Source organism: Cynocephalus volans, chromosome 2 (genome assembly GCF_027409185.1).
Source record: "Cynocephalus volans isolate mCynVol1 chromosome 2, mCynVol1.pri, whole genome shotgun sequence".
Classification (NCBI taxonomy): Eukaryota; Metazoa; Chordata; class Mammalia; order Dermoptera; family Cynocephalidae; genus Cynocephalus; species Cynocephalus volans.
Window position 1 is genome coordinate 34,012,133 of NC_084461.1, and position 21,521 is coordinate 34,033,653.

At 39.6% G+C, this 21,521-nt stretch overlaps 1 protein-coding gene across 1 annotated transcript in view; it reads left to right on the forward strand.

Annotated features, from left to right (window-relative positions):
* WDR70 (WD repeat domain 70) overlaps window positions 1-21,521 on the forward strand; it is a 359,712-nt gene that overhangs the window by 144,958 nt on the left and 193,233 nt on the right. Inside the window, exon 9 of the mRNA XM_063087213.1 lies at window positions 12,389-12,465. Within this exon, the coding sequence (XP_062943283.1) occupies window positions 12,389-12,465 (77 nt within the window). The remainder of the gene's footprint in view (window positions 1-12,388; window positions 12,466-21,521) is intronic.

Genomic DNA, 21,521 nt, shown 5'->3' on the forward strand with positions numbered 1-21,521 from the left:
ATAAAACTAGGCCTATCCCCCTTTCACTTCTGAGTTCCAGAAGTCACACAAGGAGTCCCCCTAACATCAGGCATAGTCCTACTGACATGACAAAAACTAGCCCCCATCTCAATTATATTTCAAATAGCACCACTGCTTAATCCCTATATCATCCTAATCACTGCCACCTCATCTATTCTAGTAGGAGGCTGAGGAGGACTCAACCAGATGCAACTACGAAAAATTATAGCCTACTCATCAATCTCACACATAGGCTGAACCACAGCCATCCTTATCTACAATCCCCCTACCATAGTTCTCAACCTACTAATTTATATTCTACTCACACTTACTACCTTTAGCATACTAAATTTAAACACCAACCACACAGCTTCCTCCTTAACAATCCTATGAAACAAAACCCCATTAATCGCTCTGGCCTGTAGGATTTCTGCTGAGAAGCCTGCTGTTAGTCTAATGGGGTTTCCCTTATATGTGACTTGATGCTTTTGCTGTTTTTAGAATTTGCTCTTTGCCTTTAACTTTTGAGTTTAACTGCAATGTGCTTTGAGGGGACCTTTCTGGGTTGTATCTATTTGGAGACCTTTGAGCTTTCTGGATTTGGATATTCATATCTTTCCCAAGACTAGGGAATTTTTCAGCTATTATCTCATTAAATAGGCTTTCAATAACCTTTTTTCCCCTTGTCCTTCCAGAATGCCTATAATTTGAAATTTGTTCACTTAATAGTATCCCATGAATGTGGTAGGTTTTATTCATTCTTTTCTATTCTTTTTATTTTTGTCTTCCTGGGTTATTTCAAAACAGCTGTCTTTAAGATCAGAAATTTTTTAATTTACTTGATCTAGTCTGTTGTTGAGATTCTTGGATGCATTTTTTATTTTATTTGATGAGATCTTAAATTCCAAGATTTCTGTTTGATTTTTTTAGATGGTATCTATCTCTGTTAAATTTCTCATTCTAATCATGAATTGTTTTTCTGATATCTTTGAATTATTTGTATTCTCTTGTATCTCAGTGAGTTTCCTTGAGATTATTAATTTCAGTTCCTTTTCTGGGAAATTCTGGTTCTTTGGGATCTGTTACTGGAGCATTATGATTCTTTGGTGGTGTCATGTTTTCTTGTTTTTTCACGCTTTTTTCTGTGTTGATATCTGTACATCTGGGGGAAAAGTCAACTCTTTGAGTTTTTTAGAGTGGCTTGTGTAGGAAAAGACTTTCACCTGCGGATGTATCCTAGGTGTTGATTGGGTAGGATACAATGGCTTTGTTCTGGATGGATGAAGTAGTGTAGGCTCTGTAGTTTCTTCAGCTGTAATCTACTTTTGTTATGTCTGTGAGTGCCTCAGCGGCCTGTGCTTTGAAGGTTTGTAGTGGCAGTGGCACAACTTTATTGGGGGTGGGCTTACTGGGTTGGTTGTCAGGCCAGGAGTGTGTGTGTGCACACTGTAGATAGTCTCAGCAGTTGGCTCACTGGGGATGGAGTTGCTGGAGTGATTCTCAGGCTGGGGTCATGGGCATGTGTCATGTTAGAGGGTCTCTGGGACTGGTTTGCTGGTGGAAGGGTCACTGTGCTGATTCTCTGATGGGGGCAGATCTTCCAGGGTCATGTCAGCAAGGTTGTTTCTCATTTGGATGCATGAGCATGCGATGGCTCAAAGACCCAGGGACTGGACTGCGAGGGGTGTGACAGCTGAGGTGTTTCTCTGAGCCAGGGGCATGGGCATGCTTTAGCTTGTCTAGCTGGTTGCAGATCTGCTGGGGGCCCGTTTGCTACACCACTTCTTGGGACCAGGTTAGAGGTCATTGGGGAACAGGTCTGCCAAGGGTGGGGCTATTGAGCTGCCTCTTGGGTGGTGGCTGGGGCCTCTAGGTGGGCCTGCAGAGAGGTGGCCCAGCCAGCCACTTCTCAGGTGGTAGGCGAAGCTGTTTGGTGGGCCTGTAGAGAGGAGGCATGGCCAACTGCTTCTTGGGTAATGGGCAAGGCCACAAGTCAAGGCTCCAGAGGGGGGGCTTCTCCAGCAGCTTCTTGGTCAGTGGGTGAGGTTGTGAGGAGGGCCTGTTAAGGGTGAAACCGCCTGTCTGCTTCTCTGTAAGGATGTGGATGTGCTTTGGTTTCATCCAGCTCGGGGGAGTGTCTTTAGGGTGGGAACCTGTGAACTGGTTTTCTGGGTTGGGGATTCTTGCGTACAGAATCCAGTTGGCTCTCAGTGCGGGGAGGTGAAGGAAGCAGGGCAGTCTGCCAGAGGTGGGTCTGCCTGTCTGATCTGTGGCTAGGCATGTGGGGTGCAGCAGTTCTGCTGGCCTGGGGTTGGCTTCCCAGATGTGCGGGACTGTAGTCACTGCCACTCCTGGGCCCAGGCTTTGAGCCACTGGAGTCAGGCCTGGCATTTAGCCTCTCCTGTACATGCTTTGGGATGATGGTGGAGCCTTAAGACTGGGAAACACAATGTTTACTGGCCCCCAGGGAAGGGTGTGCTTCTGCAGTGGCACAGTACTGCATCAGCTTGGGTCTCGAGTGGGGGGTGGGGAGTTCTCAGTGTGTGCTCTCGTTCTGGAGAAATGCAGCAGGTATATTCTAAGCAGCTCCCCACACTTGGCTCCGGGCTTGCAAGGGCTGTGGAATCTTCCTGCATGCGAACTGTAGGCCTGTGGTAAGGATGAGTGTTGGTGTGGGCCCTCATTCTGTGTTTTCCCCCTTCAAGGAAGGGTCCCTCCTATGCCAATCCCAGTGGTGCAGACACATGGTGACTGAGGCTGTGTGCTTCCCTCTACTCTTTATGCTGCTGTCCTGGGCTTTTGTGCTTCATAGGAATCTCATGAGTCTCCTGCTGCATTTCTGTACTCTCTTAGATGCTTCTGTCAACATTTAGCTGTTTTATTAGTTTTTCTGGTCCTTTTCTTAGTTCACTGACTCTTTCCTCTGACATTTCCATTCTACTATTGGGCCCCTCTAGTGAAGTTTTAATTTCCATTATTTTATTTTTCAATACAACCAAATTTCTAGCTTTGCTGAGTACTTCCATGTTTGCATTTGTTTCAAAAGTGCTTGCTTTCCCCTTTTTTAGCATGGTTACACACACTGATTTAAAGTCTTTTTCTGGTCATTCCAACATTTGGGTTATCTTGTGGTTGGCATCTTTTGTCTTATTTCTTGAGAGCTGGTTAGGTTTTCCTCCTTCTTTGTATATTTAAATTCGTATTGTGTTCTTGATATTTTTAATTATGTTATGAGATTCTGAGTCCTGCCCAAAACCTGGTGTGTGTGTGTGTGTGTTTAATTTTAATTTTAATTTTAATTAAAAAATTTCTTTAAATAGAGGTTGTTTGGGTGTGTGTGTGTGTGTGTGTGTGTGTGTGTGTGTGTGTGTGTGTTTAATTTTAATTTTAATTAAAAGATTTCTTTAAATAGTTGACAGTCGACCTGATTAGTTTTAGACTTCAGATCCTGACCTGCCTCCTGTTGTTACAGGGCACACTCAGCTCCTGACTGAGGCTCCCCAAAATTGATGCCAAACTCACAGGTCTGGCTGCCTGCCCCCAAACAAAAAACAAACAACACGAAAGTCAAATGTTGGTGAAAATGGAAGTAAGCTTTTATTCAGGAATACCAGTGACCTGAGGAGAGATGTTAGGCTAACCCATTTCTCTGGTAAACCTGAAGGAGAACGGCCAGGCTAAAGCCATTTCAAATGTTCAGGTTTACTGAGGGGTTTTTAAAGAGGAGGTTGAGGGAATGGAACATGGGAAAATGAAAAGCAGGAGGGAGGGGCACGGGAGCAGTGAGGGCTTCATGCAAGGTCTCAGGTGCAAAGAACTTCATCTGGTTTCTGCTCCTGTCCTTGCTGTTATTTCATGGTCCTCCTGGAGGGGTGGACTCACCATAGCTTTACTGATGTCTTCCGTGGTTTCCCAGTGTCTGAATAGTACATGCAAGTCTACTGCTCCAGGCTGGCTGGAAAGCAACTTTACATTAATATAAATAACCTCATCTTGCCCTATAACCAAGATTCAAAATATCATACAACCATGGGAAAAGAGGGGACTCTAAGAAGTGCATGACAAGAAAAAACAAAACTGTTTTTTTAAAAATTTGCCTATAACCTGTACAGTTTTATATCCCAACATGGCTTCAGACCTGCTCTCTCCAACATTCTGAGCTATTTTCCCTTCCAATATTGGTTTAATTTTGAAAGCCTTTGTAGTGCTATTCTGGTTGGCCCTTTGTGTGGGCTACCCAGGATCCGGTGTGGAACCTGGAAAGTAGTCTACCCTGTCTTCAGTTCTCAGTGTTTTTCCTATGCTGATTCTGGTAAGTTTCACACATGTGCAGCTCTGGTGTGAACTCAGGACTTTTTGTACAGATTTATTGGATATCTTTTTCCACCTTCCTTCACCCTTCATTCCATGCTTTTCTTTTACCCTCTTTCCCAGGAGTTTTCTGTTCTGATGTTCTTGTTAGAAAACTAGAGATTTATCCTATGCAGCACTTACTTCCCATCACTGTTTATGTCTCTGGGCAAACTACAGTGGGGTAGGTAATTCAAAATTACCCTACACTGCACTAGCTGCTTCTGTTTGTTGGTGAGACAAGGGAGTGATGTTACTCTGTTGTTGGTGTTTTTCTGATGTAGAGCATGGAGTATCAGAAGGGTTCTTCCCTGTAAATGCTATTGCATAGCAGGAAGGAGCAAGCGATCTGCCTTGTTGCTAACGTTGGCCCAGTAGAGGGCATGGAGCACCAAAAGTGCTCTACCCTACAGGAGTCACTGTCATTGCTGCTATTGGGGAACAGGAAGAGGCACCATGGTTCTTTGTTGTTGGCACTCTCTTGGTGCAGGGTGAGGACAGCCAATACATATCATCCCTGCAGGGTTGCTTCTGTCACTGAGGAAGGCAGCTGTTGTGTTGTTGCTGGCACTCGTCTCTTGTAGGGTAGGGAAAGTCAACAGGGCTACTGTTGCTGTTTGGAAGGGTAAGAGATGCCACTTCACAGCCAGTGCTCTCCTGGTACAGTAAGTAAGTTGTGTGAGTTCTTTGACTCATAAGGGCTACTGCCATTTCTGGTGCTAGCACTGAGGGGGGATGGTGCCTTTGTTGCTTGTGCTTGCTTGGCATAGGGTAGGTCAGGTCATAAGGGCTTTGTCCCACAAGTCCTTCATATTCCCTACCCATGTTCCCATCATTGGTCTTCCACTAGAGAGAGTGGCCTTTTCTTGGAATCCCTCCTATCTAATCTGGCTCTCTGTTGTCAGTTGTGGGCTGTTCCAAAGCCTAAGCTGGGATTTGCAGAAGGCAAAAAACATCCCCAGGAAACTCATCCACCTCATAGCCCCTTAACACCTGTATTCCATACCTTTTCTGCCTTCTATCACCCACTATTCAGAGGCTTCTGGTAGTTGCTTTCTATATTCTGTTCAGTTTTTTTTTTTTTTTTTTGTAATCAGATGAAGAAATAGAGTAGTGAGTGTGCTCCATCTTGAGTGGAAGTGGAACCTCCTGTAACATATATTTTAATTCATTCCAGTTCTGTGATCAAAAGTATAAGCTAGGGTTTTGGTATCCATTCTGAGCTGCATGTAGACTCTATTTATGTGTAGTGGGAATGCTAAATGGACTGGTGAGTTACACTTGAGGTGAATATGCAGGATCAGTGCCTCAAACAGTGCTGCAGACCTGGTTTGCTGATGAAATTGTGATGGTCACTGCCAGACATTGGATGCCACAGTTAGCACCTCTGCCACTTTCAAGCAGGGAACTTTGTCTTGCAGGAGTTGCAATACTGTTGGGTCTAAGGAGAGAGAGTGCTCCATAGTCCAAGAGTCAGAGCTCAAGTGTATGTGATGGCTAGAGGTACATTTCATTCCTCTGTCATATCTCTACAGGAGGCTGGCAAAGTTAGCATCTGACTTTTTTGCTTGTCGAATCTTTGCTTTCTGCCAAGACTCATTTGTTGGGGGAATTCCCTAAATATGAGTAAAGAAGGAGGTTCATGTTTTCTGTGGCCAGAAAAAATGACATAAATTTGTATAGCCACCCTGTTCACAGTTGCTCAGTTCAAAAACCTTGGCATCATCTGTGATTACAGCCCAGATCAAGTTTCTTAGGGAATCCTGTTGTCTCTGCCTTTAAAATAAATCTCAGATCTACTCATTTTTCAACACTTTACTGCTGCTCCCTTGTCAAAGCCATTGTCAATTTTCACATGATCCACATTAATATCTTCCCAGCTGGCCCTACATATTCCACTTTTTTCTTTGCAACAGGCTTTCCTTCAGAGACAGCCAGAATACTTTTTTAAATAAGTATTTATTTTGGTATAATTTTAAGCCTACAGAAAAGTTGTAAAAATTTTTTTTAGACAATTTTTTTTAACCAGATATCATTTTATACCAGAGCTGCTTTATACCATTTTGTCAGATTTACCAATTGCTAATATTTTGCTACATTATCTTCTCCTTACCTTTTCTTTCCTCTTTCCTCTTCTCTCCTCTCTTCCTCCCTCAACTGGCACAAACTAACCAACCCTCCCTCCCCCATCCATGCACACACGTGCATGCACACACACACAGGTGTATGAACATGCATATACATTACATATATGTGTGTTTAATTTTCCCAAACTTTTGAAAGTTGCCAACATCATGCTCCTTTACTCTTAAATTCTTCAGTGTGGTTTTTATAATAACATTACATTTTCTTCCGTAACCATGAATTAATAACATTGATAAAATACTGTCTAATCCATACTCCACATTCAAGTTTCACCAGTTGTCTCAACAATCTTTATAACTATTTCCCACCAGTTTCAGGCTCTGATCAAGACCACACATTGTATATAGTCATCATGTCTTTTGTCTCCTTTAATTGGGAATGGCTCCTCTGCCTTTCTGGTCTTTTTTTTTCCTTGACATTTTTGAAATCTATTGATCAGTTATTTTATAAGATGTAGAATTTGGTTTTACCTGTTTTTCCTCATAATTTGAGTCACATTATGCATTTTTAGGAGGACTACTACAGAAATGATATTGTATCTTATGTCATCATATCAGGAAGTACATGTTATCAGTTGGTCCCGTTATTGATGATGTTAACCTGGGCAACTTTTTTGAGGTGGTGTCTACCAGGTCTTTCCACTATTTTTTATTGTCCACTAAGTTACTGTTTTCTCTTTGTAACTATTAAGTAATTTCAGAAGAGTTTGAGACCATGTATCCTCTTTATTTTCAAACTTTCCTCCACTGATTTTAGCACCCATTGATTCTTGCCTGAGTCAGTTATTACTGTGATGATTGGAAAATAGTGATTTTTCTGACTCCATTGTTCATTTTATATTTATCAATAGCATTCTACTATAAGGAAGAGCTTTCTTTTATTTATTTGTTTATTATATTAGTGTGCACTCAAGAGTTCTTATTTTAATAAATGGCTTATAATTCATTACTAAAGTTATTTATTTTGATGCCTTAATTTTTCCATATTTAGCTAGTGGAAGGAAGCCCCTTCAACCAATGCTTTATCCTTTTAACATGTCCCCATCATTTTTGCAGTGCTTTCTTATTTTTTGGTGCAAAAGAATGTTTCATGTTTATCTTATTTCTTTTCCTACCCCAGCCCTATAATCAATAATGTCTCCAAGAAACCCTGGTTCCTTTTAGTGAAGAATGATGGTTAGAAACTGGGATCTCTGTGCTAGTTTTGCTGGAGTGTATTGTTTCTAGACCTTCTCAGCGTATAGAGATAGTGAATAATATGCACACACATACATACACACCAGTATTTATGTCTACCTATTAAAAATCATGAATTCATGTTGATACCCCTAATTTCACTCAAACACCTCATAGTTCATTCTAGTCTTCCTTCTTTCTGCTTTTGTAACCCTGTTCTCCAACAGTGAGAAACCTGACTCCCATTATCCTCAACATATTCTTCATTGGCTTAATTCTTCATCATATTGAAAGCAGTTTCAGAATTGTTAATGCATACCACTGCAAAAAAGAAACAAATGTATTAACTATAATTCAATATTTATTTACAGTCCTTTTGGTCTTAAACTGAGAGTATATATTAGGTTCCCAGGGCTACTGTAGTTAATTACCACAAACTTGGCAGCGTAAAACAACAGAAATTTATTCTTGCACAATTCTGGAGACCTGAAGTCCAAAATCAAGGTGTTGCCAGGATCATACTCCCTCCAATAGTTCTAGGGGAGAATTCTTCCTTTGCTCTTTCAGCTTCTGGTGACTCCAGGTGTTCTTTGGCTTGTGGCTCCCTAACTCCAGGGTCTGCTTCCATCTTTACATAGTCTTTTCTTTTTCTGTGTCTTCTCTTCTGTCTCTTATAAGGACATTTGCCATTGGATTTAGGGCCTGCCCAGGTAACTTATTTAGAGATTCATAGTGATATTTGCAAATACTCTTTTTCCAAATAAGGTTACATTCACAGATTCTAGGGATTAGGATGTGGACATATCTTTTTGGGTGCCACCATTCAACCCAGCATAGGGTGTATAGTTAACTTGAGTTATTACCTGCTGTTTATCCTTTCACTGTATGTGTTGCTCATCTGAAATACAGTATGGTTCATTTGTTTCAGTTTATAGTCAATTTTAGGTTTCCCCAAACTTACTTGTTTATTGTAAATATGTAAAACGTTATCACTGTTTCAAAAATCAAATAAGAAATGATTAAAGAATTACAAATTATGATAGCTGTTATTAAGGGAATGCACAGGAACTGTGGTAAAGAACAATGGGTTGGGCCATGTAGATAGAGGGCCAGGGAATACTTATTTGAGCCAGGGACATGTAAATTGAGATTGGAAGAATGAGTAAAAAGCCAGTCACGAGAAAGTGGAAAAAAGAGCTTTCCAGCAGAAAGGTGTGTGAGAAGGCCCTGATATGGGTTGTACTGGAGGAACTGAAAGGAGAGCAGTGGCTGAAACATGTTGGGCAGGAGGGAACAGAAATAAGCGAAGTTTCAAGGAAAGCAGGAACCATAAATTAAAATTTGTTGCTGACTGTGTAAAGAGGTTGGAAAACCAGTATAGGCTTATAGACAGAGAAGTGGTATATTTAGAATTATATTTTTAAAGGATTACTCTGATTGCTGTATAGAACACAGGTAAGAGTGAAAGCAGAGAGACTAGTAACAGACCTGTTACAGTACATAATAACTGATGTAGAAGCATGATATAATGTGGGCTCGTACAGGAGTTGATAGTGTTGAAAAAGACAGAAGTGGATAGATTTGAGATGCATTTTGGATAAAATTGACAAACTAGTTGGTAGACTGAATCAGGGTGGATAGAGAGGTTTTGGGGTTATGGTTATAGGAGTATTTAAATACAACTTTCAGGGCCATCCCGTGGCTCACTTGGGAGAGTGTGGTGCTGATAACATCAAGGCCACGGGTTCAGATCCCTGTGTAGGGGTGGCTGGTTGGCTCACTTGGGAGAGCATGGTGCTGACAACACTAAGTCAAGGGTTAAGATCCCCCTACCGGTCATCTTTTAAAAAATAAAAAATAGGGCTGGCCCCGTGGCCCACTTGGGAGAGTGCGGCTCTGGTAGTGCTGAGGCCGCGGGTTCGGATCCTATATAAGGATGGCCGGTGTGCTTACTGGCTGAGCATGGTGCGGACCACACCATGCAGAGGGTTGCGATCCCCTTACCGGTCAAAAAAAAAAAAAAAATAGACAACTTTCAAGTTTGTAGGTTGAACAACTAGGAGAGAAATAGATTAAAAATGAAGTGGCAGGAAGAATGATTTCCCTTTTGGACCTATTATGTGTGAAATGCTTATGATATGCAAGTAGAAATGTCAAGTTAATAGTTCGATGTACAAGTCTTGAGTTCAAGTGTAGAAAATTGGATCTCAAACTTCCTATCTAGTCACTCTGGTCATTGCTTTAATCCATGCCTCCCTACTGCAGTCTGAGAGTCTCCACGTCTGTGGTCCCCATTTGTATCCTGTAAAAATGAGCAGAAAGTCAGGACTTGACCAGATACTATTTGAGGCATTGTGGGCAACTTGGACTGGAGATGATCTCAATGGCCTTGTTTGGGTTCTGGTTCCAATTCATTGTTTTCAGAGAGTTACCATTGTTTTTCTTCTCAGTTATTTAAATATGTACATTTTGTTTCTTTTAGCATAGCTTTATTTTGGATCCTGTCAGAAAAAGATACTTCCATTATTATTCTAAAAAGTGTTAGGCTCTTTTCTGCCCCACCTGAATCTGTCTTATTGTGTGAGACCACTCTATCTGACTTTGCTACCTAAAGGGGAATGAGATATATATATATATATATATATATATATAGAGAGAGAGAGAGAGAGAGAGAGAGAGAGAGAGAGAGAGAGAGAGATTGAGAGCATGTATGTTTATGTTTGGTATGTACTCTGTGGTTGATTTGGTGTTTGTCAGTTTTTATACCAATATCACATTGTTTTAATTATAGTGTTTTTGTATTCTCTGTATTTAGTAGACCTAATTTTCCTGAATCATTTTATTTTCAATTTATTTTTTAAAAATTTATTTATTATTATTATTTTACATTCTAAGATGTTGCTAAAGAAGGGGAGGGGGAGGAGAGAGAGGAATAGAGGTTGGTGTTGGGGGGCCAGGGCTGGCTCATTGCTGGCTCCTTAGTTGGTCTAGTTGTGCATGTCAGGGGGAGCATGGCTGAGGCCTTCGGCCCCACCCCCACCCCAGGTCAGGAGCCAGGGGGGCTTCTGTGGAGGCTTGGTCATCACAGGGCTGGATGCGGATGTCTGGGGGCTGTGGCTGAGGCCCTCAGGCCCTCTCACCCTGGCTTGGGAACCTGGGGGGCTTCCAGCTCTTCTAGGTTTCATAGGTGTTCTTTGGTGGTGTTAGACCTTTACTGATTAATATCAGAACTTTGTGGTCTGTGGGTTTTTTTTTTTTTTTTTTTTTTCAGTTCTGTGTTGGATTGTTAGCTACTCCCATTACTTAAAGTCTGCACTGGAACTAATTTGTTGTCCTTTTCTTACTTCTAAAATGGGGGAGCTTCCTGTGGGGAATAGCCCTTGAGCCCTGTGGTTGAATTAAATTGCTGTTTTGCTGATGATTCCCTGGGGAAGGCTTTTTGTGCAGTTCAGGTTTTAATCATTGACATTTTAAGCATTTCTGGGTCTTGTGAGGTTTAATACACCTGGGTTGTGTGGAAACTCTGCTCTGGGCAGAGTCTTTTCAGCAAACTGTACTCCCTGTAGTTCTTTATTCCTGATCAGTCTCTCTTGAGTGGTCCTGTGCTGATTGGTGGGCAGATCAGCTGTCCATATTGTGCCCCAGTGTTCTCTTGGTGGGCCTGTCTCCCCAGCCTCCGTACTCCAAGTATTTCCCATGGGGTGGGCCATGCACCAGTCCCTTGTGATGACTCACCAACCTTTGAGTGGCTCCTTTTTTCAGTTTTCTGTGGCCCTTCGCTCGTATGTGGGTCCATGGGAACCGTGTCAGTGGTCTTGCTGGCCTGGGGTCCACCAAGCCCCTCCTCTCCCCTGCAGTCTCCAAGCAACTTCACTCAAAGGGCACAGCTGCGGTTGTTGCCAGCTCTTGCTCTGTGTGCTCACCAGGGCCAGCCTTGAAATGGCTGGGGCTTGAAACGGTCAGAGCATTCCTTCTTTCTCTCATTTTGACTTCTCCTGCCTTCATGAACTCTGTAGGTCTCTCCTCCTCTTCTCCTGAGTTCTAGTGGCCCCAGTTTGATAGTCTTTGCTTTTTAATAGTTGTACCTTGGTTGATTGTGGGAGAGAGTGATGCTGGGGACTGTCTGTCTATTCTGCCATCTTGATTCTCCCAACCAGGTTCATATTCCCTGAATCATTTTAAATATGTTTTTCCTTTTCTCACGTATTTATTCTTACAGATGTATTGTAGAGTCAATATTGTTGACATGTTTTTAGAAAATATGGATTTTTTTTCTCCCAATCTCATGACTTTGGCTTGCTGATTTGTAAATGCTTTCTGTTCTTCTTAATTATTTTCCATTGAAGAAAAGAGTCATGATCTTTAAAAGAAGGGCGTATCTGTCTTTCTTATTATGGTTTAATATTTTCTTTTTTTCATAAAGAGATGTCATTTTCCCCTATTTTCCACCTTATTAAGCACCTGTTAATGCAAGCACTGTACTAATTCTTGGTGTGGGTGGGGAGTGGTACAGAAGTGAATTAAAACAAAGTGAAATAAACAAAGCATGTCATGAGATAAAATTGGGATAAAATAATATCAGTTTGTAATTAAAATAGTGTGCTTTTGGGAGGACTAAAAAGTTTTACTTTTAAACATGATATGTCAGTTTCTAGTCTTTTTTGGTTTTTTAATCTTTTTAAAATATCTTTTTTTCCTTTGTTGTTATTTTTTTTAAGGGTCACACAGCAATGCTTCATACTGGCTCATGGCATCCCAAAATAAAGGGAGAATTTATGACTTGCTCAAATGATGCGTGAGTATTGTTGATAATTCATCTAATATATTCATATCTTTCAGTATTTTCCTTAATATTTATATTGTAATCTTGGCAGTAAAGTAGGAAATAGAGTATCAGGAGTCCTGATGTTTATATATTCTTTTTCTTAACTTCACTTTGGTTTTAGCTCATAGTGTAAGTTTTAATTAAATAAATATGCACATTGTGAAAATGAGAGTTGTTATAAATTCCAGTAAAATTTATCCAGGAACACAGTGGATCAGATTGATGCTGTTAAGTGTACCCAAATGGCTTTGAAGTTGTGACTAATAATTTCTTACTTTTTATAGTAAAGACTGATTTCCATCTGTGTCTAATAACTACCATAAGCTTATTGGTTAAATGATTGTTCTTTGAAAGTAATAACTGAAAAGATTGATTAAATGGTTATTGAGATTCTTTTCATTTATATCTGCTGGTCTAGGATTCAGAAATGTTATAGGGAATATTAGAACAGCTTTTCCCTGTATTGTTATGTTGTATGATTCATTTTAGTATTTTTATTTTAATTTTTTTAAAAGATGACCGGTAAGGGGATCTTAACCCTTGACTTGGTGTTGTCAGCATCATGTTCTCCCAAGTGAGTGAACTGGCCATCCCTATATGGGGATCCGAACCCATGGCCTTGGTGTTATCAGCACCACACTCTCCCAAGTGAGCCACAGGCTGGCCCTATTTTAGTATTTATTAGAAAATTGAAACAATTTATTATACGTATTTGTGGAGTAGAGAGTTGACTATCAGTACTCGTGTACAATATGTGAAGATCAAATCAGGATAATTAGCATATTCATCATTACTCATTTTAGTAATACGAGTAGTTCACAAGAATGCACTATTTGTAACATTACAGAGAAAATTACAATAAAAAAGTTACCAAATAAAAAATATAGACAGCATTATTTAGGTAGACCAGTATTTTAGATTTTAAAAAGTACTTTTTTAAAATCTAAAATAAAAAAAATAGATAAATTTTTTAGATAAATTTTCAGATAAAATTTTTTTATCTAATACATTATTTGGCTTTCAGGTTATTTTGTCTTTCATCTTTTAACTTTCTGATACTTATTATTTGCCTCATTAACATTCAAAATTTCAGTTCACATCATTGGATATTGATGTTTTCTGGGATTATCTTTAGAATAAGGGACAAAAGAGATAATTTCACTTTCATAGAGGAATTAAAAAAATAATTTCATGTAAAAGAAACTGAAATTTGTCAATCTATACAAATAAGAATGTGACTAAAACAGGATATATACATTTGATTAAAATTTCTCTAAATAGAATTATGTAGTGCTAATTTCTTTTCTTATTTTCTCTTATTACAGCATACTTATCTTCCTAAACACTTAAACTATGTATGTTTAAAGTTACATTTCTTAATTCAGCATTAAGAATTCACATTTATCAATCTAAATAAATAGTATGCCATGACCAAATAAGGTTTATTCTAGCGGTGCAAGGACATTTTACCATCAGGAGATTTCAGTATACTTCATTATTTAACAAGTGAAAGGAGGAAATAATAATATGATTTTAATATGTGATAAAATGGACATTTGATAAAATTTAGCACTTTTGCAGTAAAAGTTGTAAGTAAAATATGAATAGGAAGAAATGACCTAAACCTGATCAAAATTATAATAGTAAATATTGTATTAAATATTGGAGTACTGAAACTACTTGCATTTAAATAGGAAACAAGACAGAGATGCCCGTAACTATTTAGAGACTTTATGCAGCATAGATTTAGAGACTTTATACAGTGTAGTAAGGTAAGAAAATGAATTTTAAAATGGTATTAATACTGGAAAAAAAAAACAAATACACTATTAAAACACAGAGGATTCAGGTATTCTGGTTAAAAATCTAAGCTGAATTTAGCAGTTAGGGAAAAGACTATTGTTCTTAAAACTATTTATGGGTTAGTCTGAATGGAGAGCTCTCATAGTTGCTAACACAGTAACTTATATGAACTCTTCAGCAGCTTTTCCCAAACTGATTTCCAGGATGTGTAAATTGGAAGTTTGAAAAAGGCATTCTGTGATCAAATAAGTTTGAGAAACTTTGTTATATTCCCAGGCCAGTGATCCACAAGAAACATTTAAAAGGTTTTGAATAGGGTATAAAAGAAACCTACTTAACTTTGTTTATCTTCTAAACAACTGTTTGAATAAAGTTCTACGGGGATGACATCATTTTCCTGGGTACAGCATGTAGTTTATTCTGTTTCTTAAAAAGCCAATTCTTCAGTTCCCTACCCAAATTATTGACTTAGTAGTTTATCGTACCTTTGAAAATGAATGCCAGTTTTCTTTCCACACTGTACAAGTCAGGCTTTCTTTGGCCACAGTTCTATGTGAGGATCAGTGAGATTTAACCGTACACTCCATTATATATAGTCTTTACCATTTTTTAGAGAAACCTACCAGTAATAAATTCAGATGGTTTGCAGTTTGACTGACTTTTTCTTGGCCTTTGACTCTGAGGGTAGTAATTAGTTATGGCCTAAGCTGTGGAAGATCGCCCCAAATATCTGGTTCACTAAGCAAATATAGAATGCTCACTATGTGCCAGTTACACTCTGTGATCTAAGTCTCTGCCTTCATGGGGCTAACATTCCAGTAGAGGTGAGTGCTGGGAGACAGACAGTCTTTACCTTAAATATTAATAAAATAAATAATACAGTTTTATGTAGTAATGAGTTAAGAATAAAGTTTAAATAAAGCTAAAATAAAGCAAAAGGTTAAGCAGAGAATAGAAGGTTGCATGTAGAGCAGTCAGAGAAAACCTCTGAGGAAGTGACCTTTTGGGTGAAACTTAAATCATAAAAAGGAGGTAGCCTTAGGGGACAAAGCTTTCCAGGCCAAAGTGGTAGCATATTTGAGATGGGACTGCAATATGGCATTATGGCATATTTGAGGGAAAGACAGACCAGTAGTTGACATTTTTTAGATTGATAGGAAAGATGAGAACAACAGGAAATGAGTTTGGAGAGAAAGTCAGGGACCAATCATTTAAGGTGTTCAAGGCTAAGATATAAAGAGCGAGGATTTTAATGTAATGACAAGGCAAGCCATTGATAAGTACTAAATCTTTGCCATAATGTTATTGAAAAGTCAGTAGGAATGGTCTCTTTATGGGATGTTAACATTTTCCAATAAGATAACTTTGGGATAATAGCTAATAATAGTCAACATTTATTGAGTACTTACTATGAGCCAGTACTGTGCAATACACTTTACATGTGCTACGTACTTTATCTTATGTTTCCTCATGGCAGTGGGATAGTTAGTAATGTTATTACGTATTCCAAATGAAGAAACTGATTGTGTCTTTCCCAAGGACACATGATTCTAGGTGGCTGAGCCAGGATGTGAACCCAGTGTGAGTGGATGTACACACCATGTGAGTAGTTCTCACATAGGTGATGGTGATTGACTTACAGATGCAGGCACAGGACACAAATCCCTTCATATAAGGAATGAGTACAAGAACTCACCTTATAAAGAACAGTTTGTAGTGTTCTCTCCAATGGAAGGATAAATTTCCTTTGCTTTGAAGTTCTCCTGTAGGGCACCAAGAGATGATGCTACCACATTGTTTTACTGTGATGAGGATCATGAAAGGTCCATTAGGTGTGGGTCTTCAGCCTGGCAATGACCAAGCCACCGCTGGAAGCCCCCCAGTCTCCCCTGTGGGAATGCGGGGAGTGCCACAGGCCTTAATCCCACCCCTCCTCCTTCCTCCTTCTTCCATCACATTTCCGTCCCCTTTCACCTCTCCCCTTCCCTCCCAACTGCTCTGCAACAACATCCTAGAATGTAAAAAAGTAATATTAATAAAATTACATTTTCTTTAAAAAAAAGTGTGTGGGGGGTGTTCTTTCCAGTTTCCAGGCAACCCTAATTGTTTTTTGAGGCAAGGAGCCATTCTGGCTATGCTGCAGGAGTAATCTGATACAGCCGGGGGTATATGATATACAGGCCTAGGAATGTTTCCTCAGTTGCTCTTACCAATTTGGGAGTTTGTGTGGGTCTCCCTCACATTTCTAAGCAAAAACTAAACAAGGAAAAAAAAAAAAAACAGTGTGCTGGGTTAAATCATAGGTCAATCTCATTTATTTTCAAGTTCTCTTCAGCGTAGATAGGACTGGGTTTCATTGTATTCCTAGTCCCATAGTTTCTTAGCAATGTGATGTTTCTTTTAGGTGAGCTATATGGATATCCCTTCTTTCTAAAGAAAGCAGATAACAGGGAAAATAGCTACCAAATAAAAGCAGTTTTGTCACTTCCCTTCTAATCCTCACATATACCTTATACTTAAAAAATTTCTTATTTAAGAATGATGAATTTGGTATATAACTTTGTTAAAATAAGGAAAGTTTATTCTATTTCTAATTTTATTATAGCTGTTGAACTTTATCAAATGCTTTTTTTTTCTTTGATCCATTAATGTAGAGAAGTACATTAATACATATTCTGATATTAAGCCATTCTTTCATTCCTGCAGTAAACTGGACTTGATCACTTTTTTTTTTTAATATCTGCTCTAATTAGGAAACTTGTATTTTACTTAGAATTTCAATTTTATATTGACAAGTGAAAGAGGATTTTTTTTCTTGTATTATTTCTATTTGATTTTGGAACCAAGATTATGCTGGCTCCATTAAAAAAGGCACCTTTCCCTCATTCTCTGTTAATTGACACCCAAGTCCAAGTTCCCTATTTCTCCAGAAGATAGGTTTTTGTTTATGGCTATGGTTATAAAATCTAATGGAACCTCTGAGATCATCTAACAATTTGAATTAAAATCCAAATCCAGGGAATACAGAAATTATTTTCCAAGGTTTGCTTTATGTTTGAATACAGTTTCTCAGATTTTTTTTCTGAGAATGTACATTTAATTATGAGAAATTTTAGAAGCAGAAGCAGTTGAGAAGAAAATGTTTTGTATAACAAAAATTTTCAGGAAAGTATTTGTGTTGTAAGTTTAAGTGTATACATATTGCATCAGGGCTGAGTTTTTCCCATGAAGGAAAAGTGAATGGACCTGGACATATGAACATAAGAAGTGGGAAGAAGAGACAAAGGAGCACAGGAATGGGATCTAGGGGCCTGTAGATATAACCCAACATAGAGTAGTTTGAATAAAATGTACTTGAAAGTTTTTTTCAGTAAAAGACAGAATGTGATGTTGTTACCAATAGTTAAAAATAATTGCTGGCTATCTAATAGATTAGGGATAGTGTATTTATTATCCTTAGAGATCAAAAGCATCCATTGTTTAAAATAAGGCAATTAGGACCAAGATTGATATTTTTGTTTTTTTACCTTAAGATATTAGGGTAAAAAGATTTTAATTTTAACAGGATAAACAAATTAAAATTGGTAGTACTTTGATTATACTTCAGTGTGATTGTTAAATGAATATTTTTTATGTGACTGACACTATAAAATATTCTAAGTAGGTGTATTGCTAGGGCTAGGGCTCACAGACTCCACAAGCCCATTGTACAGACTGGGTCAGAAACCCTTCACATGCAGTTCCACGCTAGGTAATTGGGAAAGATCCCAGGAGCCACTGGCAAATGACAGGAGGTCAGTCCTCAGCAGCAGCTCACAGCAACAGTAGCAGCAGAAGCAGCAGTGGCAGTGACCTCTTGGGGCGTCCCGAGAAGTGCCATGTATCAGAGCTGTTAGTCCTTTGTACTTAGGTCCATAACCCAGGACACCTGGGTGCCCATACACAATTACATTAGATAGTAACCAAGGAACACCTGGGCGCATGTGGCTATTTACAGCAAATGCTCGGCAAGATTCTGAACATCTGAGGGGCCCTGACCATTTTCCTATATTTTCCCTTCAGCAGGTTCCGGGGGGGAAAGAGTAACTGTTGTTGAATGACAGTTCCAGGTTCTTGGGCAAACTGTGGAGAAAGATCTTTTACAGGACCGAGTAGCATCCACATTGTGGGGAGCACCTACTCAGCGAAAGAAAAAGGAAGAGGGACAGAAAGATGGAACATTTAAAGAGTAGGACTTTATTGTAAAGGAAAAGTATGCGCGGAAGGGTGCTTGAGCATCCCTGTGAGTGAGGAATGCCCCTGGATTCTTAGGGGAAGGGTTTATATGCTGTTCTTTGGGACTGGGGTGTTTCTGTATCCTAAGAGGAGGAATATTTGGCCTTGGGGGAGGATCTAGGGTAATTAAGGCCTAATAGGCTGATGTGAGGTTGCACCAGCTTCCTGTCATGCATCCCTGAGTTTCCGAAGCTTTTGTTCATGCACAGTGGGGTCATTTTCCCCTTAACATTGTCCTTTCTAGTCTAGCATCATGGGTGGAAGGTCGTATAGTGCTCATCTGCACTTTTGTTCCTCCTAATGTGCGGGTGTGCTGGTTTTTGTAAACTGCAAAGTTCCAGGTATAGCATGCTGGTTGGTAGGGTAGTTAAGCTGTCCTCAGCTTATTGTGGGTTCATTAACTACTAGTGCCCGTCCAGCCTGAATATTTATGAACAGTCTCCCTGGGGAGTGTCTCTATTCTGTCCTGCCATGGTTTATTGGTTACTTTCCTTCATACTTGTAAACTGTGTAGATTCTTAGGAATAACTAGCATCTGACCAGGTATAACCATAATTCTGTGAGATCTAATACTATGAAATTCATCCCAGATTAAGAAATATTACTGTGATTCAGTGAGGGCCTTTGGGCAAATCTGCTCTATATTTTTTAGTGTGTTTTATATCTCAAAAGGCCATTCTGCTTTTCATGGCTTTATCTTATTCTCTTCTATGTTGGTGAGCATGACAAAGAGATAAATATCAACTGAATATCTTACAAACTTGTCACTCTCTTGGAGATTTTATTAAGGCTTATTTAGGCTTTGTAGGGTCGTTTCAGAAGGCTCCATCACGTTTGTAATGGTAATATCCTCCTCTTCTTCTAATTCCTGCTTTCTATCTCTTCCTCTTTCTCCTCATTTTGGACAACTGAAATATATTTCGGTGTAGATAGACCTCTGTATAAGTTATTCACCACAACACCTCCTGTATCTTCACAGCATTATGCACTTAGTGCTTAATGCACATTGTGAATGTTTGCCAAGCTGTGACCATGAGCAGTACTAGAATAGAATGGGAGCCCTGACCAGACCAATGCCAGACATTCATGTGAGCAGCATATACTGTGAACTATTTTAGATACAGTAGGAGTGAGAAATGGCATCTGTGAGAAACTATTCCAGTGGAGGCCAAGGTAGCATTCACTGTTTTGTTCTGGCCTCACGTGGACTGAGTTAAATTGTAGTTGTGTGTAAAGCTACACGACTACACCAGTTTTCAGGTTGAGGCAATAGCTACGCTAATTGTATGGCCAGGCATTTCATAACTAAAGGCAAAATATTTCATTATTTTAGTTATACTAAGTTTCCATTTGTATCGTCAGGGCTAGGGCTCAAACCCTTCAAATCCATTGTACAGTCTGAGTTACAAACCCCTCACATGCCAGGCTGGGTCACCAGACCCCTCACATGCAGGTCCACACTAGGTAATTGGGAAAGATCCTGAGAGCCACTGGCAGACCACATGAGCTCAGTCCTCAGCAGCAGCAAAAGCAGCAGCAGTGGTGGCCTCTCAGGGCATCCCGGAGGCACTGGCAGCAACAGCTTGCAGCAACAGCCTCCAGCAGCAGTAGCGGCCTCCCTGTGGCCTGCCCGGGGGTATTCCAGGGGCTGGGGGAGTGGCGTAGAGCAGAGCCACTCATCCTTTATACTTAAGTCTATAACCCAGGACACCTGGGTGCACATGCGCAATTACATTAGACAATAACCAAGGAGCACCTGGGCGCATGTGCCTGTTTACACCAAATGCGTAGCAAGATTCTGAACATCTGAGTGGCCCTGACCATTTCCTTATATTTTCCAAACAGTGTGTCTTGTAAGTGTGAGTTGGAAATGCTAATACCTTAACTTTTCAGTTCCAGGAGATTCCGTATGAAACATGAACATGAGATCAAGCCAATTTAAGAATGAAATGAAAAGAGGAAGAGGGCAAGATGGAAATCTTTTTGGTTTTCCCAAGTTTTTCAGAATGAAAAATAGATAATAAAGCAAAACTTACTACATTTTACTTGGAAGTAAATATTAATGAAAATCAGATAATAATGAAGATAAAAATGCTTACTTATACAAAGGAAGTCAGTTCTACTTGTGAATTTATATGATCTGATGAGGAGCCATTTTGTAATTTGAATTGTAGTAGTGTACAGAGTGAGACAAATGACACTAATGTATCTGAGTACTTAGTACAGAATTTGTACTAAGCAAATTCCAACTCAGCATATAGCTCTGCCAGTAGATACTGGTGAGTAGATGAGGTGCTTCCATTGCTTGAAGGGTTTTTCATTGCTTACTCAGGAATTTGTATCTCAGGGTTGGTTCAGATTTATTATAACTGCTCTGCATCCATTTTATTGTCATGTTTACATCTTTGACTTAATGAGGAATTTTTTGGTGTTTATGCCATTTCTAATTTTTCCACTGCTATTCTTGTTATATACCTTGATTTTTATGAGTCTTTGTCATGACATTTCAGGGAGGTGAGAGTGTTATGGGCTAAGTGTGTTCCCCAACATTTGTAAGTTGAAACTCTAACTCTGGTACCTCAGAATATGACTTTATTTGGAGTTAGGGTCTTTAAAGAGATGATATGAGGCTGTGCGGGTGGGCCTTAATCCAATATGAGTGGTGTCCTTATAAGAAGATGAAGAGACACCAGGGATGCACGTGCACAGAGAAAAGGCCATGTGAGGACACAGCGGGAACATGGCCATCTGCAAGCCAAAGAGAAAGGCCTTGCAGAAACCAAACCTGCTGATGCCTTGATCTTGGCCTTCTAGCCTCCAGAATTGTGAGAAAATTAATTTCTGTGGTTTAAGCTACCCAGTGTGTGACACTTTGTTATTACAGCTCTAACAGAAGGGAAAAAGTGTGAGGAACTTAGGACTTGTATACATGTAGAAACATATGCATG